General features: G+C 43.5%; 1 protein-coding gene, 1 long non-coding RNA gene and 4 other non-coding genes across 7 annotated transcripts; 2 read left to right on the forward strand and 4 right to left on the reverse strand.

Moving 5' to 3' along the window:
• Positions 1–2,481: 2,481 nt before the first annotated feature.
• Positions 2,482–2,554, reverse strand: Trnak-cuu. Its single transcript has one exon. It is a non-coding gene; the product is annotated as a tRNA-Lys (tRNA).
• A 323-nt stretch (positions 2,555–2,877) lies between these two features.
• Positions 2,878–2,950, reverse strand: Trnak-cuu. The gene has a single exon. It is a non-coding gene; the product is annotated as a tRNA-Lys (tRNA).
• A 384-nt stretch (positions 2,951–3,334) lies between these two features.
• Positions 3,335–3,407, reverse strand: Trnak-cuu. Its single transcript has one exon. It is a non-coding gene; the product is annotated as a tRNA-Lys (tRNA).
• Positions 3,408–3,705: 298 nt separating this feature from the next.
• On the reverse strand, positions 3,706–3,778 carry Trnak-cuu. The gene has a single exon. It is a non-coding gene; the product is annotated as a tRNA-Lys (tRNA).
• A 649-nt stretch (positions 3,779–4,427) lies between these two features.
• Positions 4,428–5,704, forward strand: LOC26515256. 2 transcript variants are annotated; one of them, XR_001408725.3, is made up of 4 exons: positions 4,428–4,454; positions 4,513–5,061; positions 5,125–5,282; positions 5,354–5,704. It is a non-coding gene; the product is annotated as an uncharacterized LOC26515256 (long non-coding RNA). The 2 variants fall into 2 exon arrangements; XR_004309898.1 differs by lacking the exon at positions 5,354–5,704 and having other exon boundaries at positions 5,125–5,301.
• A 16,594-nt stretch (positions 5,705–22,298) lies between these two features.
• LOC6496006 (general odorant-binding protein 56d) lies at positions 22,299–22,944 on the forward strand. Its single transcript, XM_001959994.4, has 2 exons — positions 22,299–22,458; positions 22,523–22,944. Exons 1-2 carry the CDS (start codon positions 22,402–22,404, stop codon positions 22,859–22,861), a joined length of 396 nt encoding a protein of 131 aa, XP_001960030.1. The 5' UTR covers positions 22,299–22,401; the 3' UTR covers positions 22,862–22,944.
• Positions 22,945–27,963: the final 5,019 nt, after the last annotated feature.

Below are 27,963 nucleotides of genomic sequence, written 5' to 3' on the forward strand. Positions count from 1 at the left end.
GCACAATGGCAGGCAACTATATCCATAAAGGGAGCGCGAATAGAGCCATCGAGAAGGGTACGGAATTATAAGGTGCCAGTCCGCGAGGAGCGTGAGTGTGAATCAAATGAACCCGTTCTGGCCAAATATGGGATTCGTTCTTTAGAATGCACCACGCATCCTTAATTTATCTGGCTGGGTTCTGGCTGGAGAGAATAATAATGGCACTTCATGACTGAAAATATCAATAGATTATGTTCCAACCAATTACACCTATAGGAACAGCCCAATACCCATCGTGTTTAAAAGTTTTTTGAACTTTTTCATTATTAATCTGGCCGCTGATTGATGCTTCAGCCCAGGGTCGAATCCCTGTTCAATTTCTCGCTAATCTCGCATAATAAACACAACACATATCTGGAGTGAAAGCGCGGTGAGAGCCGGGCAGAGCCTGGCAAACAAACAATGAAAAACGAAGCACAAACCGGCAAAAAAATGCTGAGTAAACCTTATTAAAAAGGGATAACGGCGCACGAGCAGCGCTAATGACAACGCTCATGGACACAAAAGGAGGAGGTGGGCTTCGGGTGTTGAATGGATGGAAAGGATGGTGCAAACACACACGTCACTCAGCCACGACATCCTTCCGGCGCGGTCTGGTCCCTGGGCTTAACGCTGTTAATGACCAAGGGCAACAACTCAACCTCAGCCTGGGCCGAGACATCCTGCCTCCTGCATGCCGCCCCTTTCTCGACGTTTTCATTACGTGGGCTCATGAGCAATTGATGCTGCAATGTCATACGTCAGCAGAAGGTGAGCCAAATCAGTATTGAGGTGGTTGTGGAAGGGTTACTGAGATATTTACACTGAGAAAATATATTAGGGATATGGCTCTATATGAAGACTTGAAGTTCTTGCCATAAGGTCAAAAAATATTTAACTTTCTAAAGACGGATGGTAGTTATAAGTTTCTTATAAGAGTCTTATAATCTAAGAGCTTTATAAATATATCTTCATGTACATCTTATATGGATTAAAACTGTACCTTTCCCCTACCTGTACTATCATGTAATTTGCTCGGATTTTCCACAATTTGACCTCTGATTTTGCTTTTCCCTTCCAACTCAGGTTCAATGTGAAAAAAATAAAAAACTGCTGCATAATGTTTATTTGCAGAAGCCAACAAAATTTATGTGTTTCTCGACTTCGTCAGTCGGGGGTATTAAAAAACTTTTGCTCAAGAAAATTGCGTCCAAAAGGGTTGTTGGACAAGGGACTAAAAGACGAAGGACTGAGGACAGAGGACAAAGGACATGGGACACCGGGAGCTACCCTGCTGTGGATAAATCTGCGTAGCCAATGCAACTTAATTAAATTTCCAAATTCTTTTGCTGCGCAGGAATTATGATGCAAAATGTTTTTCCCGTTAATTAGAAAATTGTAAAACTCAAAGTTCAAACTGCAATTTGTATTCATTTGTAAACCAGCGCCACCACCACTGCCTCCACTGCCATTAAACCTTCGTCGATGGCCCCGCTGGCAAAATTATAAATTAATGCTGGCGGGCGGCGGGTGGCGGTTGGCAGGCGGTTGGCGGTTGGCAGTCAGTCGGTTTGGCGGCTGGCAGCTGTCTGTCCCTCTGTCACGGCGGACACCTCAGCCCCAGAGAGCCACGCCCCTTCCCAGGCCTCCGCCCATCCATCCCCCGTCCTTCCTGAGCAGTCACCCACATAATTTAAATGCATTTCCTTCTGCGCATTAATTTCCTAAGCTTTTTGCATACGAAAATCCCACACAAAACTGCGTTCAATGTAATCCCATGAGCTTTAAAGTCACGTGTATGCGCTGCTGCCTGCGGCCTTTCTCCTTTCCTTTCTATCGTTTTTGGGAGGATTCGGGAGGCGTGGCACGCACAATAAAAGCTGGCTGGGATTTGTTGCTGTATTCGCATGTAATAAATGTATTTGTTTATCCCACTCTAATTTTTACTGCACGCTGGAAATATTCCGCCAAACAACAACGGAAAATGGGGACATGGTATGGGAATGGGAAAGGGGCATGCGTGGAGGTGGAGCTCTATAGTCTGTGCTCCTCTATTTGCCTTTCAGACCGCTTTGTGTGAAGTTTTTTTGTTAAATTTATAAATTGTCCTGCGGCTGGTTAAAAAGCGCCAGATGTGAAAGGGTCCTCCAGTTTTAGGGCACTTTTTGAATATTTTATTCGCCCTCGAATAGATTCTGTACAATTATGCATGACGGTACATTGTGTGAACGGAACAATGACTTTCACTTCCACAATATATCCACCGAATGTTTGTCAGCTAAATTAATTTAATAAAATGCCGAACCTTTAAATATCTTATTTATGACTATAGCCATTTTTAAAGTAAACAAAATCCAAACCAATTTTTAATTGGGAGTTTTGTTCCCCAATAGTACACAGGATTACAAAAATATTTTGACAATAAGCTATAAATAAAACCACACACAAAAAAATTACCTTCGCCCAACGTGGGGCTCGAACCCACGACCCTGAGATTAAGAGTCTCATGCTCTACCGACTGAGCTAGCCGGGCACCGTTATCCCACCCATTTCTTAAAGCGAATCCAAAGATCGTCCTTTCTCAATTATTACAATTCACAAAAAAAATTATATGAAATATTGTACTTAAATTATAAACACACTGCCGGATTCTTAAAACACATTTCATAAAAAATCAAGGCATACTGAGGCAAGTTATAAATCTTACAGAGTTCCGATCCTTGATTTTCATCATTAAAAAATACTATTAAAGCTTTATGTGTCAGATATTAAATCGGAAAATTAAGACCAATATTAAAAAAAACTTTTGAAAAATTTTAATTCTTTTAGAATAGCGATAGACAAAAAAGATATTTTCGCCCAACGTGGGGCTCGAACCCACGACCCTGAGATTAAGAGTCTCATGCTCTACCGACTGAGCTAGCCGGGCACCGTTATCCTGAAGATCCGAAAAAGTAAATTTAAGAAACATGGAAGATTATTTCAGAAATCAGAACTGATCCCAAACCATATCAATTACTTTAAGATGAATTGTTAAAACTAAAGATAATTTTGGAAATAAATCTTTATTCTATACATTCCTAAAAAATCGAATCTTGAATAAACATTTTCTTAATACGATGACAAAAATACTGATCGTTTTCTTAAATTTTTTCAAAACAGAGTTGATCAAAGAATACTGCATAAGATATAATGTTTAGAGAACTCCATTTTAATCGCTTCAATAGGCTAGCTAGATGTACCACTCATTCTAATTTATGTTGAAAATTTAACATTTATATATGGATATTTAATTATACAAAAAAATTGATTTCGCCCAACGTGGGGCTCGAACCCACGACCCTGAGATTAAGAGTCTCATGCTCTACCGACTGAGCTAGCCGGGCATATATGTTCTTCCGATTCTATAATGGTACAGAAAATATACGATCATGTAACTGTATATAGTATATAATTAAAAAATTTATCAAATTTAAATTTAAAAACCAAAAAATTCTATCTTTAGAAACGATCTCAGACAGATCGTTTGCTTATTCTCTTAGTCATTTGCCTACGGAAACCTTGATAGATTTCCGATGGAAAGAGGTAACTTTTTTCGTCGCAAGAGAAGATGAGACTTTAAATTAATTTAAAAAATTAAAGAATAAACTAAATAAAAAAGAAAACTAGCAAAAAGTTGCTTTTCGCCCAACGTGGGGCTCGAACCCACGACCCTGAGATTAAGAGTCTCATGCTCTACCGACTGAGCTAGCCGGGCAGTTGACGGCAGCGCAGCGAATGCGCAACAGGAGCCGGCATCGTAGGCAGTGCTTCTGTCTGTTGGATTTCCTCGTGGAATGAAAGATATTTTTATAACTGACTGAACATTATCTTTAGACTGGGTCATATTACCCAATTGGCAACAAGCGGAAGCTATTTTTATATTTTTTTTTAGGCATTGCTGTGGTAGGAAAACGTGCTTGGCCCATGCCTACATATTCCATTTCCTATCTGCCCTTCGGGATTAACTTTGTACATATTTGTAGTATTTAGCCTTCCCTTTCTCAGGTATTCTTGCCACTCATTCACAAAGCCGTAAGTAGTATTCGAAATGTGCCGCCGTTCCATTCATCTCGGGGGTCTTTCTGGCCAAGACCCGTCAGAGACACACAGAAATGCCATTACATTCGGTCGGTTCCGTTTCTCACAGAAGAAGAACATACCGTGGCAGGCGGAGAAAAATGGTTATTCATAATCATTTGTTACGCTTAATTGTTGTCTTTGCGGTTTACCTCATGGCTGCTTTTGTCTGTTGACCGCAAATTGATTTTAAATTCATTTCTCAGTCAGGTCGGCCTGTGGGGCGGCAAATAACAAAAGCGGAAAGTCTGAGAGAATTTTTGATTATTGTCATTATTGAGTCAAAACTAGAGTTGAGGCCGAATCGAAGACGTGTGAGTCGAAAACATTTCCCACCGCGGCCATGAAAATTCTCAGCCTCATCGCCCTCAGCTTCCCATCATCGGTTGGCATCAACATGTTGGGCTGGCCCCTCTTATGACTATTTGCTGTTTATTTTTGTTGAATTTTAAATCCGCACGCTTTCCTCCTCCTTGGTCCTGGCTGGTTTATTATCCTTTCCCGGCACTTTTTTATGAGTTAAGCCAGACGCGGCTTATCTATGTGACAATGCGGTAGGCACCACCAGCCAAATGGTAATGGGCTTGTGGAAGCGGAACGCGCAATTCGCAGGGTGAATATATATACGTATATGTGTCCTTTATTGCCAGGCCTACGAATCCAACCCACCGTACCATCACACCACCCTACTGCCTCCTGTCGCATTATTCATAAATAAATTAAATAAAAATATTTTTTCAAGCCGCAAGCCATGCAACAATAACAAATAAGCGGCCCACAGAGCGAGGAGGAGGCTGGCAGGCAGAAGGATAAAGAACTCGACTCCCAGCTCAACCGGAGCGGCGGCAAGAAATCTGCATAATGAAGCGTAATACGCAAATGGTGTGGAGTTGTGATTGGACCCGGATTCCGCGAATTGAGGTAGGCGGAAGGCGATGGAGTGCAGAGTTTAATAACGATGATGAGTCCTTTATACCTTTGCAGCTGCTCAAATCGGGTGCAAACAGGAAGAAGCTTACGTATCCCTCAGGATTCTTAAATATTCGCGATACGCGCTGTCACTTGAATTGTAAATATCAAACAGGTTCATTTAAAATTAATAGCCAACTGCCCAGCTATTAGCCCCACATCCTGAATAAACTGTAAGCTGCTTCCATTCAATTACTTTCTTTTATGCTCCATATAACATAAAGTCTAATAAAAAAGGGGGAAGTTTATAATTCTTTTTATAGATCCGCAACAAGCGCATATTTCAATAATGGCATCCAATCCAATTTCTTGGACTCGAGAGCGCACCCCTTGAAGTTATTAAAAGATTTGTGGGGCCCAGGATCAGGGGTCAAGAGTAACCACCCCTTTAGCCCCTCACACTGAATGAATCTGGAATCTGAAATCAGGAAGCCAAGAGGAGTATAGTCACTTTCGATACGCCTCTTTGGCAGCAGTTTGTTTGGGCGTGTTAAAAGTTAAAATAAATCAAACTGCCATAAATTTCCCGCTTTCGGCAATATGTGGGGAATTCGATACGTTCATCAAATGTAAAAGGGTTCAAGCGATGCTTTTGCTATCTATCAATAAATGTCTCTATTTATGCGGGAATGCCCTTTCAGTCCCCCCTTCCATACACACACATATATTTTATCGGCGGAAGGACAGGGCAGCGTCAGGCAGACGACAAGGATGCGTATCCTTTGGCCAGACTGCCTGTTTTTCCGACGCTGTCTGGGGCCGAAAAAGAATAGAAATCAACCAAAGTGGGGCAGCTTATGAAAAATATGGCGCAAAGGGGTTAAATGACGTATGCATTGCAGCCATTTCTCTTATTTTCTGGAGGAGCCTGACTCTTCATTTGCCTGCCGATGTCTTAGTTACCCAAAACCGGAAATTCCAAATTTATCATGGCCATGGACCCTCTCCCGCTGGACAAACTGGAGTCTGTTTGCATTTTATGAGTGGCCAAAAGGTTCTCAAAATATGTATTTCTGGACACACAAAAAATGTGATCAATAACGCCTGAGGTGGAATAGAAAGGACTCCCATTCTCTGGGCAAACAAATGTGCTGCCATTTGAGGGAAAGTCTGATCTAGTCCAGTAAAGTGAAAAGGAATGACGGTGGAAATGGAAAAGCTGGACGAGCTCTGATTAAGTCTGGAATGGTATTTACCTCTCATCTCTCAAACTGATTAATGCCAGCAATTGGCAGAGATATTTCATTTAAATTATACATAAGCTACAGTTCAAAAACTTGGAAAACTCCCTTTCTCAGACAAGAGCTATAGCTGGGAAATCCCCAGAGCTAGCCTCGAGTCCACTCCAATAAAATATATTCTACGATTGTCTGATTATCAGAGAGCAACCGCAAAACAATTTAATACTAAAACCCAAGCCACATGCCCCGGCACGCGTTTCTGTTCCATTTTGGGGGTTGGCGGCGACTCCTTTCCTTTAACTCGCCGCACGAATGATAAATGCACAAAATCTGCAACAAACTGTTGAAAACACGCGCTACATCAGATCAGAGATCGGGGCCAGGGGATGAGAAACATACAGGGTTTCGCTGGGATATAGAATTACAATCTGCCTTTGACAAATCGCTGGGAAGAGTCGAGTTACCCCGAGAGCTGAAGATCTCTGGCCCCGAATTCAGATTAGCATTGTGCGAGAGGGCCCTGCCCACAAATTTGTGCATTTGCCCGGCCAGGTGAAAGTCATACAACAACCCCGACTAGCCGAAACCCCAATAACAATAACCATAAAGGCATAAATCTTTCAGGACAACAATGCGGGAAAAGGATAATTTCGAAAAACCATTAATGGCCTGTTGTGACAGTCGGCAGTCAAATGAGCGCAGGCCACAGGACATGGGCCACAGGAAACGCAAGCTGCAGTCAAGTCCTGGCAATGACATTTACATGATATAAATATCGTCGATCGATAGGGAATTCGGCATTCCAAGAAATCGCTGTTTGCCAAGCAGGATGCATAAATCAAGCATCTGGCGGAACAGGGGAAAGAAATTTGTCAATGGCCAAGTGAAGTTTAGACACTTCAGTGGTCGTTAAAGGTGACAAAGGTGGTTAAAACAGTCCCCATTCCAGTCCTGCTCCTTCTACAGAATATTTAATTGCAGGACATGAGCTTAGCAACCGAAAACAAAACAGTTAATCAAATTTCTGGCCATACCAGCATCCGGGAAAACTTAATCGCTTGATAGGATTGGGGTTGCCATCGGGCAAGTGCGCAACGCGCCTCCATGAAAATTTTCTGTGACATCAAAGACATTTTCCAGTTAATAAATGGGCAATGGAAAATGGGAAATGTTATTTATGGCATTATGCCAATAAGACGGAGGCCTAATTTAGTAAGCGCGTGGCCAGAAGAAAACCCATGGCACATCCATATACAGAGAGACACAGATACGGATACGGGATTGTAAAATGCGATTCATTTTTAATCCAATTTGCATATAAAATGACACAAAGCCCGCTAAATGCAACCCTTAATAAGTCACCAAGGGACCCATGGGCGGCGGTCGCTTTGCGAGCACTTGAAAAAAAATTGTGTAAATCCCATCGCAACCTACCCCTACCCACACTCCTGGTCCTGACCCTGGTGGATGTGGCCCATCCACCACTTTACAATTGTCAAGGTTGGGTTTTTATTTCCGTGCCACCACTCCGCCCCTCAGTTGTCAACTATAAATATGCCAAAGTTTCTGGTTACCATGGCCCATTGGTTCGGCTTTCCACCCCATCTTCAGGCCAACAAAATTTTTTAAGTATTGTCAATATTAGTAAATATTAAAAAGCGTAAGGGGGTGGCTCCGGGGCCCCGGCCAGGCCAATGAAATACTAAATTTCTGTAAGCCGCAAGTATTACAGGCACTCTGGCATTACCCTTCTCCTGCTACGCTTTCCGTTCCTGCCAATTTTTCACTCTGCCCATGCATTTTGTGTAATTTTTTATTAAAGACATTAGTCAAATAAGTGCAAGCACACGGGGACGATCTGGTTCTCATATGACGCCGCCGGGCATTAATCTGAAATGGAAAACGCCCAGCGTCCCAGGGAAATACAATTCATTCTTTCCAGCCACCCACCCACCAATCCAGCAACCGAACAACCCACCAACCCACCGAGCCATTCATTTTGGGCGACCCACCGTGTGCGTCATTTGTTACATTTATTATACATTTCAGTTTTTTTTCCTTTTCATATATTATTTTTTTCTTTTTGATACCATTGCTGCTGCAATGTTTTCGATCTAAACGGATTTGGTTACCCGGCACTCACACTTTGTCCATTGCCTCGGAGAAAATTAAACTTTTCGCTCGGCTCACAAAAACATTTTATGCACTTATGACGCCCAGTCAACCAACCCACCCAAGCACCCACCCACCCAATCCACCAGGCGAACAACCACCCTCGGCAACTCCAAGCCGGCTTCCCCCTTTTTTTGGGCAATGACTTTTTCGGCTCGGACCAAGCCCAGTTTTTATTGCGGCTCTACTTTATATTGGCTTCATTTTTAGTTACTCAGCTGTTTGGGTTTTCCTTTTTCCGCTTATATGGAATATTTTTTTATTTAGAACTCTTGAGGGGGAGCTGCAAAGCAGGCAAGCCGGCAAGAGTTGCTGAAGGGCAGTTGCAACAGCAGCATGTTGCAGGGGTTAATGTTGCCATTCGTTTTGAGTTCGGTTCCGGGTGCTTGTGTGTCTGTTATTGTTGTCACGATTTTCACATATTTCATAAATCCGGGCAGATTGCTAATTTGTGCTCTAAATTTGTGCAAATGCGGAAATATTTGGTTAGGGCTTCGGTTGGATTTTTAGCCGACCAACTCTTCCATTATTGAATTTATTGCTTTCTATTTATCAAATTGGATTTTCAAATGGGATTTTCGTCCAGCACAGAGCTTGGATTTATCCTCTATCTCTCCCATATATATTTTTTCTATTTTTTTGTGGTTTAAAAGATTGAAAGTTGAGCAAACAAAAATCGCTGAAAATGAATTCTATTTGGCAGCTGTGGATCGTTAGTTGGAGCTTAACTGGATTTATGATTGGCCGTATTTATTTTGGATTATTAATTTGATTTAGGTTGAGAGTTTCTGTTTGCTGGCTGCCTCCGATTAGGCTAATTCGTAAGGAATTCAACGCACTTTTGTCACTTAGAATAGTTGACTGCCGCTTGTGTGATTAAGGCTGATTCCCAGTGCCCACAAATATGACTTTTTCTTCGATAATGGGGCGTGTGACTAACTTAATTTAACCGTTGCACGTATCACATTTATTGGTTCTGCTTTCGGCCACACACGCATGTGTGTCCATAAAGAAAAAAGTATACACATATCCCCATAACTATCCAAACAAACGTTGTCCTTCTGTGAGTGTATATTTACCTTTGCCACTGACTTGGACTTTGAGTTGGACTATTAAACTAATTTCGAGTTGTCATTGAGGAGCACGCACACGGTCCGCCCCACTCTCCAGTTCCTTTCCCGAGTGGCTCTACTTGTATATCTTTTCCAGAGACACGCAACAATGGTAAACTTAAACTCGCCCTCCAGCCTCGAAAATAACAACAGCATGTGCCAGGAGGAGATGCTACCATGTCGGAGAGTTCCGATTCCTGCACTAGGCTGCTGCATCCTGTTTCCCCTCCTTTGGCAAAATGCCGATGAGTTCTGTTGATGTGTCGCAACTCCGACTTTCATGCAAATTAAGTTGACTCGTTGCAGGATGTGTCAGGTAGTTGGAGCTCTGGATCTGACTCCGACTATGCCTTTTAGGCATTTTTGTTCAAATTCCATATTTACTGTCAATGTTAATTGCTTGCAATTGCACTAAAGTGTTGACTTTTGTGCCGCACAGGAAACTTGGCCTGAAAGCCAAAAAGAAGCCAGGAATCGTCACTTTATCGACTGGCAGATGGAGAAATAATTGGCTTGGACGGTTAGATATGGTCTTAAATAAACTAGAGACTGGTTCTCCGAAACAAATATAGATTTATGATTAAAGCTTCTTATGTTTACTTTTCTTTGGAGAGCATTTTCAAATTTGTTTGTTTTCCACAGAAAGAAACCCTACTTTACAGGCACTTTTCCCCTCTACTCTCAGCAGGAAAATAAATAGGCATATATTTTTTTAACAATTCCTTGCTCACTTACATTTTCCAAGGAATCATTTGCAGCTCAAGGCGGGAACATATGCCGGCTTAAGAACATCCTTAGGAACCACCCAGCCGAGGACATGTGTGTCCCATCCAGTTCTTCCCCTCTCGATTTCGTTGCCATTGTCAAATGCCGCCTTAGTCTCGTCTTACGGGCTGTGTTAATTATACTAATTGCACTAAATCACTTGAAAATTCGAAAACAGAGCTAAGGAAAAGGCCAGAGAGCCCTAAAAAATGAAACTGAAATTAGGGCGTAGCAGATTTCACCTAAGATCCATATGGGCAGGGGGACTTAACTGAATGTCAACGCAGCCTGTGGGAAAATTGCGCTAGGAAGTGCCTGGTGTAATCCTAGCCATCCTGGCATGTGGTACGTACACACACACACCCATATATAGTCGAGAATAAATTGTAGAATCAGTGTCTATGGGCGGGTTAATACCGGGAGAATGTAATAAGCACAGACTTTTTTCTTGTAAACATAATTAATGGCTAAAGTCGAAGGCGGGCTTCGCGTTGTGGGTGTGGCACCCTAAGATGGATGCCAGATGAAATTCTAGACGTGAAAGACATTGCAAAGCCTCTGACTGATTCATTTGTCTCGGGGAGGTAACTCTCAGTGGCAACAATGGGGCAAGCACGGCCTTCCTTTGGGGAAGGGCATTGAAGCTGTATTTATCCCCTCCTGGGAAAGGTGCACCTCCAGGACAGGACATTCCAGTTACATATCCGTCAACCCGAATGGATGCTAGAGGCATCAGGGGGGTCATACTTAAAAGAAAATGTTTAAGAAATTTTAGAGAAGGAAAGACTAAAGAGGCCTTAGGAAGTCTTAAAAACAAGTACAGATTTCTCTCAGTGCATTTGGAACTGCAACCTGCTCCCGCTTGCATTTTCGCAGAATTCGAACCAATTTGTGCACCCCGTTAATAACGTCGTATGGGCTATAACAATAACCCACATCAATACGGCGGCACGTAGACACTGCACGTGGTGAAGGACATGGCAGGCTGTGGCAGGCTACGGAGCAGGATGAGGAGCATACCAGGTCCAGGATCCTGCTGTGCAGCAAACAAGGTGAAACTGGCAAGCAGCGGGGAATGCAATCAGCAAAGATGTGCATGCCACAGAAAACTCCTCCTTTGCCAACCCCACTCAACGACGCACATAACCCTATGCCAAATATGAACCCAAGGGCGCCACCCCTTTAGTGAGCCATTGGACGCGTGTCCAAAACACACGCGCGGCATCTTTGAGAGCCGTATGGAAACTGGGCCTGCCACGCCTGCCACCACCCCCATCGCAGCCACCTCACTCATTATATTTGTGCATTGACTTTGCACATGCCCGAAAAGCGGAGCCGTCTTTGCTATTTGCACAAGTGTTCCACTCCGCACTGTTCTGTGCGTTTTGAACAACAATAAAAGAGATTAATAGACATGCGGGAAAGGGAAAGTGGCAGGGGAAAGTGGAAACTGGATCGGGGAATCCTTCAAAAGGAAGTGGGGGTAAGCTGGCAAGCCACACACAATAATTGGTGCCTAAAAGGCTTGCATATTTGTCTGCACTGAGAAAGGGGTAGAAAGGACAGCAGGAGAGCAGGACGGATGCTACAAAGGACCTCGGCTTCTAGCCGGCCTGAATGATCGATCTGCAAAATATTTCAATTTAATGAATTGCGTGCAGAGAGTGTGGAGAAAGGGTTAAGCGGGGGATGAAGGCAGAAACCGGGCACAGTGGGTTAAAATTAAAGGTGAGGTTTCAAAAAAGAAGTAGACAACCCCGCAGGACATTTACTCTACGAGTATCGGGTATAGTTACAAATATAAAATTTTGTTACCTTTGTTTAAGTTTTCAAATATAGTTCCACTGTCCTAACCAGAGACCAAAAGGATTAGAAATCCTTGTGGTTTGAATTAAAAGTAACTTTAACGCGCTTATCGCTATTAATGAGCAAATATGCAACCCAAACACAGCCGTTGGCAGGATGATGAGTACGATTATGATCCCTGGAGCCCTTGGTGGTTGCTGCGGGCTGTCAATCAAACTGTGCCACCAGAAGGGTTGTCCAAAAGCCGAAACCCTCAAGAGTGCCACTCGACGTCGTTGTTGCCCCACAGATAAGAAATTGGAAGACTTACTCGTCTCAACCCCATGACTCCAGGATTCGATCTCCCACAATGTCAGTTATGAAATCCTCCCCGTCTATACTTTATGGTATTATTATTTTTTTTTCTTCCGTCAGATATGACAGTTAAATGTTGACGCTCGAGTGGCTGCACAAATTTTCCTTTTACCTGGTGAACGCATTTTTAATTTTACAGTTTTTGCCCGTTTTCCGCTTTCCACCACTTTGCACATAATTTAGTCATTTCATTTGAAACGCCCATCGCCCATCGCCCGGCTGCCTCGCTGCCTCCCCCCCTGGCGCGATCTGTCAAATGTCAAATGCATGTCAAAGGCAACATGTCAGAGCCATTTCCAACGCTTTTCTTTCGTCATTTTATTTCATTTTTTTTTATTCGTTCGTTGTCGATGTTTTCTATTTGGGTGCCCAGCTCTCATTTTCCTTTTTGGCTATAGTTTGGGCCAGGCGTTAAATGTATTGGACAGCAGTCTGGGACTCAGGACTCTGCGTCCTGGCACTTTGTCTGCGTCCTGGCTCTCTAGATCCTGTTCCCATTTCTGGGATCTAGCATCCTGGGGGTGGTTGATTGTCATTTTTTGCGTTGCGGCAATTTGCGGCTTTTGATTAAAAAATACACACACCGAAAAATCCGCCAAGGGAATAATGCGACTCATTCTGCTGTTGTTGTTGGCATTGTTGTTATTTTCGTTGTTCTCACAAATGGCTTTTGCATTTTTGGGGTTCTGACTTTTCAATGTTCACTGTTTTCTTTTCATACTTTTTTATTTTTGACTTTCGTCCCTATGCTGCATGAATATTGGCGTAGTTTAATTTATCCAAAGTGTCAGCCTCTGTGAGGGCGAAGGGAATTGCAGCTCGGCCATACAGATATTTTCAGAGCACTTTGGGTTTTCATATATATTTTTCCAGACCAATTAAAAATCAAATATTGAAAAGGTATTTACACTTTTTGCTTACTCTCCATAAATAGCCCCAAAAAGTAGGCAACACTTTTGTGTGCACAATTTCTTGAACAAATAAACAAAATTATTGCTACATATGTTTGCATTTCTATAGCCCTCAGAATATGTGGGATAGGAAGAATATTTGTAGTCAATCAATTAATTGCATTATTGCAAAATTTAAAAGGGATATTCCTTGCCATTTTTGGACCGTTCCACCCCTCCCATTCCAGCCAAAATAAATTTGATTTCTCGAAGCATGCGGTCATATTTTACATACCATTTGCTCCCATTTGACACACCATCGCCTGTCGGCACAGCTGTTAGGATTCGTGTCCCCTTTTCGGCCATAAAAGGAACAGAGCCTGCCCAGAGATACATTTTTCGAGGGCTTGTCAGTGCTCTAATTGCTCCTACCACAGTGCATCCACAACATTAATCACGGGACTCGTTCAACTCGGCTCAAATGCGGCAGAAAAAATTGGAAATCACAGTCATTTGCTAAGCGATAGGTCCTGGTCGTGGTCCTGGTAGTCCTGGCCAGGGCAGGGCCCAACCCCCCCGATTCCTGTGGCATTTGAGTTATTGTCAGGACAGGACGCTGGGCCCGCAATGCATTCGAGTGTGACGCGAACTTTTTGCGCCGCGGCGGCCTTTTAGTGACGGGCGGGAAATGGATAGTGGGATATGGGTGTACGTAGTGGGGGCGGTTTATGTGATGGGCAGAGGAGTAGCATAGGAAATGGACCGACGAGGTGGGGACGAACGAACGAAAAGTTGTCGCGTGCACGGCCGGAACTGACACAGGAAGCGCCGTACATCAGGCGAACGCGTTGACAATGCAGTCTGTGATGGGGTGGGAGTGAACTGAAGGGATTCCCGGGCAGGACATACGCAGGACCCTTCCAGCCACTGCCGCATTATTAGCTGTCAGTAAACGGAATTGTCGCGATTTTTTCTCAAACTCTCATTCTTTCTGCGCCTCGGCTGGGGCTGGAACTGGGACTGGGACTGGCAACATTTTAACATAATTGGCCTTTATGTCATAAAGGCCCGGGGGCCGCCAATCACTTTTTACTATTCGCTAACCAATTTTGTATCTGCAACTTTGCGCTTGAATGCATGCAGCAACTTCTCTAGACCCATTTGCCATTTACCATTTGCCATCTCAATCCCAATACCCCAATGTAACCATCATCTCCTCCTCCGCCAATTCAATCCTCTTCATTTCATTTCAGGCGATTCAGTGGAGTTTGCGTGGCTGCACTTCGGCAAGTTAATTTCGTAAAGGCAACAGAAAAAATCATATTATGAGGACTACTTTAGAAAAGTCAACTAGAACGTATCCTGGAATTTCTATTTATTCTAAATTTATTAAAGAATTTAACTAAAGAGGGAGATGAACAATATTTATATTAAATATTTGTTATACCCTTGACGTCCTTTGAGGATTTTCTTTTTCTCTGATAAGATATTCAATCGCGATTCAAATATCTCAAGAATTCGAAGCTACCCCGTCAATACGAGGTAAATGCCATTGGAAAAAAATAAACTCGTTTGCCTTTTCTTTGGCGCACAAAATGGCTTGGAAAATATTTTTCAATCTCTTTAATTGTAGCCAAAGCCAAAGGATGGGCTTTTGGGGCTGAGTGCCAGACATCAAATTGCATTGGTATACGTCCGGAGTATTGGTTGCCCCTCTCCCTAAGCTTCCCTCGCCATATGTTGGCTGATTCCCCGCCCGTCCTTTTTTCCATAAACAAACTCAGGCAAGAGCAATGCAAATTTAATGTTGTCAAGCTGTCGTATCATGCTGAAATATGCGCATATGGGGGGCATAAGGCATGGGCGCGGGCTATGGGGTTTCTGGGTCTAAGGGTTTGAGGAGCAGACAGCCCCCAAAGGCATTGGCAAAGGAAAAGTCACATGTCCACCCAAGACGTAATACGAAACGCTTCCCGTTCCAACGCTACCCGATATGTATACTTATATAGCTTACTTATTTTAAGATAATGCCGCCAAGCAGCCAAGGAAAAGGGTACAAATTTCCTGTGCTTCCGTTGCCTGTCACTCGATGTTTCACGAGAAGGTAGAGGATTGGGGCATGGTGGCGTGGAAAGTGGTTGCAGGGGGTGTTCTAGAGTTCCTGGATGCATGCGGAACGTGGTTATTATCGCCTGCAATGTCGCCCATGCTCCATGAGCTTATACATATAACTGCCGGGCATTTGTAATAAAACTCAAGCGCATAATTGTTTGCCATATTTCTGAAACCCAAAATGTCGAAAAAGGGGGAAAATAACCTACACACCCCCAGCCAGCTCAGTTCACGTGTGTCCTTTTTCCCCCCCATTGCATATCCTTTGCCCTTTTGGGGGGGTAGCGCCACGCCAATTTATGAGCAGGTGGAATTTTTAAGTAGTGTGTGTTGCCTTCGGGGAGGTTGGCGTTGGCGTTGAGGTGATTTCTGAGCTGATTGCTTTCGAATTTTTGATGAGGCTGTGTGCGCTGTGGCAATGTGGAGATGTGGATATCACACCAAACTATCCAACCCTCGAACTCATTTCGCTTAATGGGGTCAAAAACAAAAATAATAGGCCACTTGATATGGAAATGAGAGCGACAGTCTTTTTTTTTCTAAAACACTTCCCACTCCCCTTGATTTGCGTCCAATTATTATCTTGTGCTTTTACAGTTTGTCGCACTTAATCCTAATCCCTGAATGTCCTTGCTTATTTGTAATTACGAGCACTCCTCGAGGCCCGGCCAACATAATCCTTATCTCGTTCGCGCCAAACTTCAATCACTTGGCCCAATCAATGGCGTTACGCATACGCCGCGTAAGCCGAAACAACATCCTGCCAACAAGTGCTTTCAGTCACCTTGCTATTCATTACACTCCAGCCAACCAGTCAACAATCTTTTCCACAAAAGGCGTCGCCAAGTCTCGCCTCTGCAACCACGCCCCCACTCCTCCTACTTCCACGCCCACTTCGGCGGCGGCGGCGGCGGCGGCGACACTTTCTCGCATTTTCCCGCGAAAGCTGAAAGCTGCTTGATATGCACACAGCGTATTCATCAAAGTGGTTTTTATATTACGTGATATTTTCTGCTGCCTTTTTCGCTTAATTTTTTCCATACTTTCCTTTCTGCCAAACAACAAAATTTTGTTGACAATATTTTTCGCCTCACTTTTTTGCTCGATAGCCGCCTTTTTCTCTTATTTTGTTGTCCTGGCAAACTTTCCAGCTCCAAGATGATGGGCTGCGACACGCTAAAATGTTTTTGTTCGCTAACGAATTCATAAATATTCAAAACACATTGAAAATTCTTTCTTTTCGACTCCATAATTAGGTTTTAATCATCTTCCTCATTTGTCAACGGGCTTCGCTTGGGAAGACTTTTACCCTAAGACTATGGCAATCAATTCTGACAAATCAGGACAAAATTGACAAGCCTATAAGCCTGTCAGGCTATGGGAATATATTGGAGTCCTCGTTGCCGACGAATGACTAATAAAATGTTCTACCGCAGTTGACAAATCTCCACAAAATAGGCAGAAACCTGCAGCGAAATAAGAAAAACAGCAGCTCAGTTCGGCATTTCATCGACTGCTCCTTGACGGCTTATCATCTTGGCTGATTCGCCGCATCAAAGGTTCCAATCCGCTCGATTCGGTTCCTTTCTGTTCCGCTGCGGAATGTATCAACCTTAATATTGACTTTCATTTTGGTAGAAGCTTTGAGGTCGGTGGCATCCGCATCACATCTGTATCTGCAACTGCAGTGGAACACACTGGAAAATACACTTTCAAAAGTGTAGATCCACTTTCCTTTGGTTATTAAAGGGAATATTTAAGACCCTTATTAAAAGCTATAATTAAATTATACTTTTCTACAAGTTGAGATCTCACATCTTTAAGAAAAATTCAAAAACTATTCACTGTGCAGCTGCATCTGCACCTGAGGGCACCTGATGATTCGCCACCCGGCGGTTTTTTGATTGAAATTGGAGATTGCAATTGCCCTGGTTGCTCCTGCTCCCTTAGAGTGTGAGTATGGGATTCCTTTTTTTTGGGGTTGTATATGTTGCAGGTTGCAGGACGGAAATTTGACTACGCCACGATATGCGACCAGACAGTCTAATACCCTCCGAAACGCCCGACGGCGGCTCAAATGCGGTTGGCAGCTTTCCGCCATGGATTTTGTCCGGGGACATCCGCCAGAAGCCAGGAGCTCGTGTGTAAGGTGCCAAGAGTCCCATGGGCAACAAGAAATTAGTTTTTGTGATGGTTGCCACAGTTTTCCATTCTCCTCTAGATTTTTTTTTGTATGGAGATGGATGGAGATTGAATCTGGCAAACGCCTAGAAACGACCAGAGATCCATGTAATAAGTAGGAAACAAATGGATACAGAACATTGGGCTTCAATTTCAGCCTGGGCCACCAGAAGATCACCGGTCGTAAATAAATTTGCCGAAAAGCATAGAAATCTGGAGCACAAGATGGCACTTTGCCAGGCTCTCGGCTCCCAGCTCCCAGCCCACCCATCGTCCATTTTTCACGCCTCACCAGCCCTCTCCTGGCCACGATCCATTACCCATTCCGTTGCCAGCAAACCGTGCATTTTGTAAATTAATAACTCACGCAAGTAAATTAATTTAAAATCATATTTATAGCATTTTAGTTAATTAAATGCGCAAAAATGTGCCCCCTGTCTGCGGCACGTATCCTCCCTTTTTTTTGGTCAGGCTTGGTGAAAGTGTCAACTGCATGAATGTGGTTACTAATGTTATTTCTCTTGCTTTTGCTCTTGTTGTTGTTTTTGTTTTTTGTTATTGTAGTGTCTGTCTCAAACACACACATACACACACACAGTAGCGCACACACCTCTTTTCTGCCAGCCGCCTGCTTGCCGCGACATTTATGAACTTTATGAAGTCTGCTCCATAAATCATCTCTCCCATACTTACTTCAACGGCGGGGATAGCATTTTGCTTAGGCGAATTTAATGAAAAAATGAATTTCGTATTCAAAAAATGAGAGAAAGTGGAATAAAAGATACCCTGGAAGTGTATAGAATTCGACTTAAGAGATAATAGTTGATGGAGAAGTTCTACAAAATGAGAAGAAAGTATTTCAGTTCAAGTGATGAATTGTATTTGTATTTTATAAAGATTTGCGATTCATTTATTGATTGAATAACCTTAAAGGACCCTGTGAAAGCCTTGAATATAAAAGGATATAGAACTATTTTTGAATAAATATAACTTTCCTTTAAGAAAGAGTATCCCATCACTCCCAGCCATCCTTGCGAATTGCTCGCGTAAGTCGTCTGCACGAAAGCGAAAGATGAAATCATGCGGTCTGCCGAGTGCCTCCAAAAGGTGGATCCGGGATTTTGGGGCAGGAATAGTAGGGCCTGGGCCTCGGTCCCGGTCTGTACTATATATGGGGTGGCATGCCAGCGAGAGTGAGAGGTGTGCAGCATGTGTGCCACATGGCCGCATGGCGCATTGCCGTATCCACGGCGACTACGACGACGACTGTTTGTTTGCCTCTTTGTTTGTATTTTGTTCTATTTAGATATTGTTTTTTATTTTGAGACTTTGGTGCTCTGGATGGTTTATTATTTTGCGCTTATTTCTAATTTTTTCCACATCATCTTTGGTTTTTATTTATCTTCTGTCGAGATTTATACTCAATCTACAAAGTATGTGCGTACACTCCTGAGGGCCCCGAGTTAATGTGGAGCATTATGGAGCCACATAGTTTCAGTTTCGTTGGGATTATGCAAAGTTATGCGGAGCCCCATCCCCAGCCCCAAAACTCTTGGCCAATCTGGCCAATAAACTGCAGAGAAGAGCCAACGCACATATAAAACAATTTGCCTACAAAAACAACAGAAAAAGAGAGCCATCATCTCGGATGGATGGGGGTGGGGGTCGACTCGGCAATTTAAAATTGTTTATAAAACAGGGCAGCGCGCCGCACACACATGAGCATAAAACTTGCAGGAGAAGATGGGCAGATGGGTACTCCTGTTGCTTGAATTGGAGCTGCTATAGATGGAGGATGGCCACAATAGCTCCCCGAGGTCGGCATTAAATTCTGCCACTACCACTACCGCTGCTGCTGGCCTATATAAGCCCCGGGTCCAGGGTTTTGGGCCACGGGCCTAACTACACCATGGGGACAGCAATTGATGATAGTCTAAGGCCCAAGATATGTGGCAGAACCAGGAGCTGAGGCTGAATCCGAAGCTAAAGCTAAGCCGTAAGCCTAAGCGAATGCTCCGGGATATAAAAGGACTTAGTCGCATGTTAACGCAACGCCTACGCAAATCCATAACAGGAGCAAGAACGGGAGCCGGTGCTGGAGCCGGAGCAACCACCCCTCAATGAACTGCATCTGCTGGATATCCTGGGGGTTGGGATGACGCCACTCCACCGATGCCAGTGCTCCTGACGTGGCCTGATGCCTCCCTTTTTGGCCATTATGAAGTCATAAACGCACATGCAGCCAGGCCAAAAATTGGAAGAGCCCAATGGGGATGGGCCCGAGGCCTGCTCCATCTTCATCTGGCCTCGACTTCTCTGGTCGTTCAGCCTGTTTTTTTAGCACATGTAAAAATGCTTGTTATCAAGCAAGGAAAAGAAGGCAAAAAAAAATTAAACAACGACGATGTGGACAATTTTTGGGCATAGCCTCGGGCTTAAACTGTTATTACCAGGTTGTGGGGGCCGGACGGAGAGTGCCAGGACGCTGGATGGTCGGCTGTTTATGAGTTGTAAAGCCATAGCCAGACAATAGCCAAATACGGCAAAAGCAACACATGAACGCTAAGCCCGAGGACGTACATACATATTATGGGCCTGGTCTAGTTTGCTATTTTAAACAGCAGGATAAATTGAAGGGAATACTCCCCATTGCCGGTCCCGTCCTCTCGACCAACCGACTACATTGGACTGTCAATGGTCTGTGCTTGGCTTCTTATGCCTGGCTGCATTTTATATTTATCCTGTGCCAGGATTTGTGGCGACGACTCAAGGAAAGTCTACGGCCGTAGATGTCCTCCCAGGTGAGTTATGTAATTTCGATTGTGCACTTTTGCGTAGGCCCCTGAAAATTGCAAAATGCTTTTGTGGTACAAGAAAGTATTCAACACTTTTGTTATAAAGGAATTTTAAAGCCACGATATGAAGTGCTTAAGGAATATAATCCATACAAAATTTTATACTGGATACAACGAAGTATCCAGTACTTTGATCGATGTAAAATGAAACGCGTAATTCTAATGCCCCGTGGGCGTTAAACTAATTGAATGGCATATGCCGCTGGCTGGATACCCTGTCTCCCGCGTCCTCGCCCACTCAGTTCTCAAATTTCAGAACAGAACAAGGGCCACGCGTCAATTAGATTGAAGTACATGGTAAAAAATGTATTTTAAAAGCTTGGCCAATATTGCTTCACTACTAGATTTCATCGACGGGGCAATCGCGATGGAAGCGTTTGGTTTCCGCGCACGTGTCCGGCTAGGGCACTCCGTCCGGGCTTAAAGCACGGCTTTAAGGCGAATTTGACGGAATTGGCAACTAAAAAGACCGTTCGCTTGAATGGAGACAAAAAAAAACAGAAGCAGAAGGACGATGGCGACGACGACGAGCTGGAAAAAGGAGAGCGTTCGAACACATTTTTGGCATACTTCACACAATCTACTGATGAAGTCAACTGGAAAACTCGCATAGCTTTGATGTTTCGACAGCAATTGCAATGTGTACACACGGATACGCACTCACACATACACACAGTTAGTGGAAAACACACAAAGGATGCCATTTGTTTGAATGTCCTTTGGCGCATTTCAAAGCCCACAAACTTCAAAGCCCGAAAATGACCTTTGTGTGCGGCAGAATCTGTGGCCAGCTGCCTCATGCGAAAGGGGCCACTAAATAGTAATTTACTAAATTAGTTTGTTTTCCTAATTACCGCTATGCGGTGCCAAACCGGCCAACTAAACTTTGCTTCTTGTGCTCTGCTCCTCCAGTGGCCCACTAAAGGGTTATTAAATTCCTTTTTTTTTGGTTATTTTTTTTGCAATTACCCTAAAAGGATTTCAATTAGCGTTTGAAATCCCATTAAACTAAATGAAAATGTGGGCTCTATGCGCTGAAAAATAATATGTATATATATTTTTATTATATAATAGCAATATTCATACCACTAAAAGGATTTATAAAAACATTAGCCGCAGCAAGGCATTGGCAAAAAAGCCAATTACCATAATACCATACAAATGCAATTACAAAATATCCAAAATTATGTAATCGGTATTCGGATAGTTAACCATTTCAATGAAGCCCTTCTCTCTAATTAAAAATGAAGCGATGGGTTGGCCATCCCGATGGGCGATAAAATTAATCAAGGTATTTCCATTACTAAGTTTAAAATGATTATTCTAAATTGCCTTTGGCTGACTAATATGACTATATAAACAAATTGAACCGAATATGAACTAGAGACTATAATTATGCATAATAGATAGCAGCAGTAATTATCAAACAAATTCATACATTTTCCACCAGCCTGACACTCAAATGCTCTGTCAAAGGGTTAATTGTAGTTTTATGCATAAAGTTATTTGACTTCATTTATTGCTTTAATTGCAGTTCAATTTCTAGTAATTTTTAGATACATTTCCAAGAAGCCTGTTACTCAATATATTACTCAATAGTTTTCAGAAATATTAACACTTTAGTGAGGTGGAAATTAGCCCTGATCTCTGGGGTGGCCAACCTTGGCATTGCCATTGGATTTTAGAGCAGTCAGCGTGTCGGATGCGACTCTGCTTTTTAGTGATAATCAATGGAGGGGGAAATGGAGACAAAACGCTCAAACGCTGACAAATGCCAAGCGTCACGCAAAGTGCAGCGCGTGTAAAGACTATAAAACCCGATGCCACTTCAAACAGCGATTAGTGAACCAAAAAGCCAACTAATATGAGGTCTGTTTTGGCATTGACTCTGCTGCTTAGCTGCCTGGCTGGGATTTTGGCTGTAAGTTCTCATATCTAATCAACTCTTTATTAAAAATCAATGGTAATTTTCTTCCCTTTCACAGCAGCAGCATGCAATGACAAAGGAAATAGTCGAAGGTTGCATGAAGGAGAACGGTGTCTCGGCGCAGGATCTGTCGGATCTGCAAACTGGCAAGGTGAAGCCAGAGAACGCCAAGGACACGATGAAGTGTGCCACACAATGTGTCCTGGTGAAGAGTGGTTTCATGGACGCATCCGGAAAACTGCTCACCGACAACATCAAAAAGGTATACAATGGATCGCCGTTGCAGGCTCAGGTGGACAAGGATCTGGAAAAGTGCGGCCAAATTAAAGGAGCCAATGCCTGTGACACGGCCTACCAAATGCTAACCTGTTTCCACGGGGAATTAAGGAAGGCCTAACCATTTTCAAACCATTTAAGAGTCGAGCAGAGCGCTACCATCAGTAATAAATGCAAGCAGAAATATATTTTAAATAACTCAAATATGTTCCATCCATTCATTTCATTAGCTTCCTCGGTAGCTAATTTATAACAAGATTCTGAGGAGCATCTGGAAAATGCCAGCAATTTAATTATTCCCAACCGCTTTGGCAAAAGGCAAACAGAGCACTCATAAAATCATAGCCATCGGCAACAATTTCAATCGAATTGTCAGGGTCGGGACACTCTTTACCAGATATCCTGCCCCCAACCCCTCCATTCCATGTTGTTGTTATCGAAGACAAACTAAGTTTTCATATATAAATAGACGCTGGCGGGCTGCGAGAGTTGCGTTTTTCGCAGGGAGGCAGTTCGCAGGGTACTGGGTATATTGTGTGCGAAGGAATTTTTAATTTCTTCATTGTGAAAATATTTATTGAAACCGAAGAACGCCAAAGGCATCAAAAAGTTGACGGAGTACCAGGACTAAAAAGGGACAAAGAAAAACAACAGCCCGAAAATGGCGCAACGCGAGGAGTTCAATGGTATATCGAAAAATCTCATGATTGGAAGTTCAAGAGTGGAGTGGACTGGAGTGGGCGTAACGTTGGAGATGTTACTTTAAAGGAGCTGAGCCTCGACTTAAAGGAGTGGCCCATGTCCTGTCAGGATAGCCCGGTAATAGCCACTGAAACCTGGGCAAACAAATTGAATGAAATCAACTCGTTAAAAAGTAAATAACTCTGATGAATGGCTGAAATGCACAAAGAGCGCGCCAGGTAGAAAACGCCAGGATCCCTGGATCCAGTTGCCAGGACCCAGGACGGTGGTGGAGCACGGAACCCTTCCTGCCAGTCAATTGAAAATGAAATACAAATAAAAATGCAAACAACAGGCCAACAGTGCGTTGCCCACATACAAATGTTGGCTAAGCAGCCCGGAGTCCTGACGTCCTGAAGTCCAAGAGCCCAACTGTCCAGAAGTCCAGAAGTCCTGGCTCCAGGATATGCTGCTGACGACGCTGTCTGGACAGGGCTGTCAGGCCTGGCAGAGGAAATTAGTAGACCTTGGCACAAAGGGGGTCGAGAATGTTGGAATAGCAAAAAGGAAATGGGCTGTAAGCCGCCGCAAGCCCAGCAGCTAACAAGCCAGGACACTCCTCGTACGTCCTCGTACAACTGCAGCCTGGCAAAAGGAGCTGTTTTCCTTTCACATTCATCGATGAACTTTCAATAACAGAACTTTAGTTTGCCGATTTTTATGGCCACCAGGCTTCTTTTGCTTTTTATGCACCCCTTTTTTCAAGGATATGACATTGAATTGCAGCAGAAACTTCTGCCCGGTTGTCGGTGGAAAAAAAAGTTCGCCCTCCGACAGGACCTCGTTTCCATCCTGAAAAAGTTATTGCGAAAAAGTAACTTTGCCAGGGATAAGCACTCTTGAGTTGAAAACTTATCTGGATAAATGGGGATATGGAAAATTCAGTGATTTGTTTTATGAAATATTTATAATTAACTTGGTTCTGATTGGATTTGAGTAGAAAATAAGTAAGAATACGATTTAGCGCAAGATTCCTACACACTTAACGACAAATTTATAACCTTGTACAAGAATCTAAAGAATCGGACACCTCACTATTTTATAAGGGAACCCCTTTGAAAAATTCGGAATATTGAAAAATGATACTGAAGCAATATTTTAAATTAGAAATAGAGGTACTTGTAGTGCTGATCTCAAAATGGTATGCATTTTCCAGATGGGATATAAATTGACAGAGTTATGGTTATCGGAATGTGGCCAAGGGGGGATACTCCGACACCTCACTATTTTATAGGAGAACCCCTTGGAAAAATTCGAAAAATTGAAAAATGATATTTAAGCAATATTTTTAATGAGTAATGAAGGTACTAGTAGTGCTGATCACAAAATGGTATGCTTTTTCCAGATCGAAGATAAATTGGCAGAGATATGCTTATCGGAATGGTGGCAAGGGGGAACCTCGGACACCTTATAGGGGTACCCCATTAAAAAATGATGTTCTAGCAATATTTTTTTGTCCTTATTTTTGAGCATTGTAAATATAACTTCCCTTTTATTTTCCCCGTGTAGCCCTGTCTCAACGTAAATCCGTCATGTTCACACCCAATGTCATAAACTTAATTATGCTCGAATAGGATTTTCGGAGAGCACGATCCTTGGGATGTAGTTGCCACGACAACATGCCTTTCACTAGCTCCATCGTGGATGTTTTTGACAATTTCCAGAACGCGGTGGAGCACCTGCTTCACATCGAAGCTTCCGAATCGACGCCAGAAACCACAGTTTATTAAAAGCTAAGCAGCCAAGTTGCTGGTGCTGATGCTGATGCTGATGCTGGCGGTGATGCAAGAGTAGGAAATATGCATAAACCAAGCCAGACTAAGGGTGGAGGAGGTGGCTCAGAGCCACATCCGTAGCCACACCAAAAAACCAGTCCAATCCAATCCCAGCACGGTATCAGCCAAGTCAGAACCCATTCAACAACAGTCTCGCATAATTGTAAATTCAAGTGGAAATGAATGAATTTACGCTGAACTCGACAGAAAATACCAGGGCAAACGAATGTTGCTGTTGCTGTTGCTGTTGCTTTTTTCCCAGGTAACTGGTAACTGGTAACAGGTAAATGCGAAGAAGCAAAAGGTAACGGATGCTGATGGCAATGGCGATGCTAACGGTAACGTTTCCCAATGGCGCGCAAACAATATGGCGTCGCCATCGAGGTCGAGGATTCGAAATCGGAGTTGGAAGTCACAAAATGGAGCGATAAAGAGAGGGTAAGGAAAGAGGGTATTTTCGGGGCGTCGAGGATGTTTGGGATGGTGAATGGGGAGTCTTTTGGTGTGGCATTGGGTTCGATGTGGCCTGCTGACTGTGGCGGAATCACGTTGCCTGCATATTTTCATTTATTCGCCTCAACGTCAACGTCTGCCGACGACTGCAAAGTTATGGAATGCATAACGGGTTGCCGTACTGCTGTACTGTACTTGTATTTGTACATTTGTGTATCTGCCGGATCCAGCCGCCCCTGAATGTGCTCACTTCTCGCTGTTCTGTTGGCTTAGCCTTCAAGTATTTACGCCTTTATTTATTTAACATTTCAATTGCATATTTTCGCACAAAAGCTCGTGCCAGAACAGAAAAGTTGACGAGTTCTCCAGCCGATCCAAGGGGAGTGCAATGTCAATGGCCAACCAAAAAGCTCAAAAGAGTTAATGGGTAGAGGGGATCCAGAGTGGGCCACTCTTCACTCACACACAAAAATATCCGGAGGTCCTGCACGTTTCCATAGGCGTGACCCATGCAAAATGAGTCCAGAGTCAATGCTCTTTGTATAAAAGATTTCTAAGGAAGCCCAGTATTTCCTCAATATTGGGGAGAGTATTTATTTTGAAAGGTAAGGCAATATGACTTTTAATTTACTAATAGGGCTATCTCAGACCCTTAAGGTTGCTACCAGATTTTCCTCTGTGGATCTGTCTCAAAGAAGTCCTTTTAAAGCTCTCAATCCTTCAATGGAAAGAAGACATCTCTCTCCACCTTTGGATAAGTGCATCAATAATATTTACTCTTCGATAAATAACTTATATAATCTGCTTGCAACTGACAGATTGATGGCCATGTCGAACATCAGACACAGTACTCTTTTAGTGCAAAACCAAACACTTTCATTTTTCTTCAGACAGCCCCCGAGGCACCCGTATATATTCCATATATTCCATTCGATCCTTCGTGATAATGTTTCTATAGCAATTTCCACTGGCGCCTGAAAGTATGCAGTACAAAAGATGTGGTTTTTTTTTTTACGCTCAAGTATTAACGCTTTTAGTTTCGCATTTTGGGGGCTCTTTTGGGCTGGTTCTGCCGGTGACATCGATTGTTATTGTTGGCCAAACAATGGCAAACATTGCGAAATACATTTGCCTATCCTCTGCGTACGTCACTCGAGATAAGGCGCTGTCTGGGGAATGGAGACTGGGAGCCAGGAGACTGGGGGATTTGGGGCACTGATGATGATGCCAAGATTGATGGTTCGCCTCCTAAATGATACCTGATTGAGTGTGCGGCGAGTGTTTGCCTTGGCATATTCAATATTGTCACGACAGAACGAACACTCGCAGCTCTTAAGTGTCATTTTGTGTTCTCGACACGCATTTTATGGCAGACTGGCAAACTTTTTCGGCTATCCTCGACACGCGCACTCCAATAAGTTTGCCTATTGCGAATTTTCAGGATATGGTGGCATCATCCACCTACCGTCTTCGAGATGCCGTCCTGACACTGAGTGAGATAAATGGTGACAAGTTTGTAGGCCAATTTGCAAACTAAACCGTCTAACAGGCGCCACCACACAGTCAGCTAGCAAGGCAGCACACACGAACCATAACCAATCCATCCATCCATCTAGTTGGCTCTGAGGTAACTCCTCAATCTCTTGTCTTATACAATTAGTACCTCGGGGCCACCAAATAAAATGTGCTGCACGCTGCAATTTTGCCAGCAAGTTGCATTTCATGGCTGACTGGCTCTGGCTCTGGCTCTGGAGCTTCCTAACGGTTGTTCTCGGCTTCTTAACTTTGGCTCAAAGCGCTTGTCGTAATTTTCGCGCCATCAATTTGGAATTACTTGTAGCTGGAGATGCTATGGAAGCTAAGAGAAGCTGCAGCGCTAGTTCTGGGCGAATTACATGCTTCATTTGGCCTTCTTCGCCGCCGATTGAAGATGGCAAACTCTGACTCGATTTTCCTTCCTTTCGGCCAGGTGGTTGGCTGGTTGGGCTGGCTGGCTGACAAAGCAAGACGCTGGAATGCAGCTGCGATTTTAGCATAAGTAGCGAAAATTCTATGCATTTCGCAGCTAAGAGCGCTCCACGAAGAACGCCCAGACAATCGCAATCGCACCCAGTGACGCAATTACCGATAAATGGAAGCTGGCTTTCATCCACTTAACGCTCGTTATGGCAGCTTTACAAAGTGTTGATACCGGGCGCTGTAAATTAGATAAGTTGCCAAAGGAGAGGGAGAGCATCAAAAGGTGTAGAAAGGC

This window comes from Drosophila ananassae, chromosome 3L (genome assembly GCF_017639315.1).
Source record: "Drosophila ananassae strain 14024-0371.13 chromosome 3L, ASM1763931v2, whole genome shotgun sequence".
NCBI lineage: Eukaryota > Metazoa > Arthropoda > Insecta > Diptera > Drosophilidae > Drosophila > Drosophila ananassae.

Excerpts from the sequence above, each read along its gene's own strand:
- LOC6496006 (XM_001959994.4), top strand. The coding sequence starts at position 22,402 with ATGAGGTCTGTTTTGGCATTGACTCTGCTGCTTAGCTGCCTGGCTGGG. Across the intron at positions 22,459-22,522 it reads GCCTGGCTGGGATTTTGGCT|CAGCAGCATGCAATGACAAA; the intron begins GTAAGTTCTCAT and ends TCCCTTTCACAG.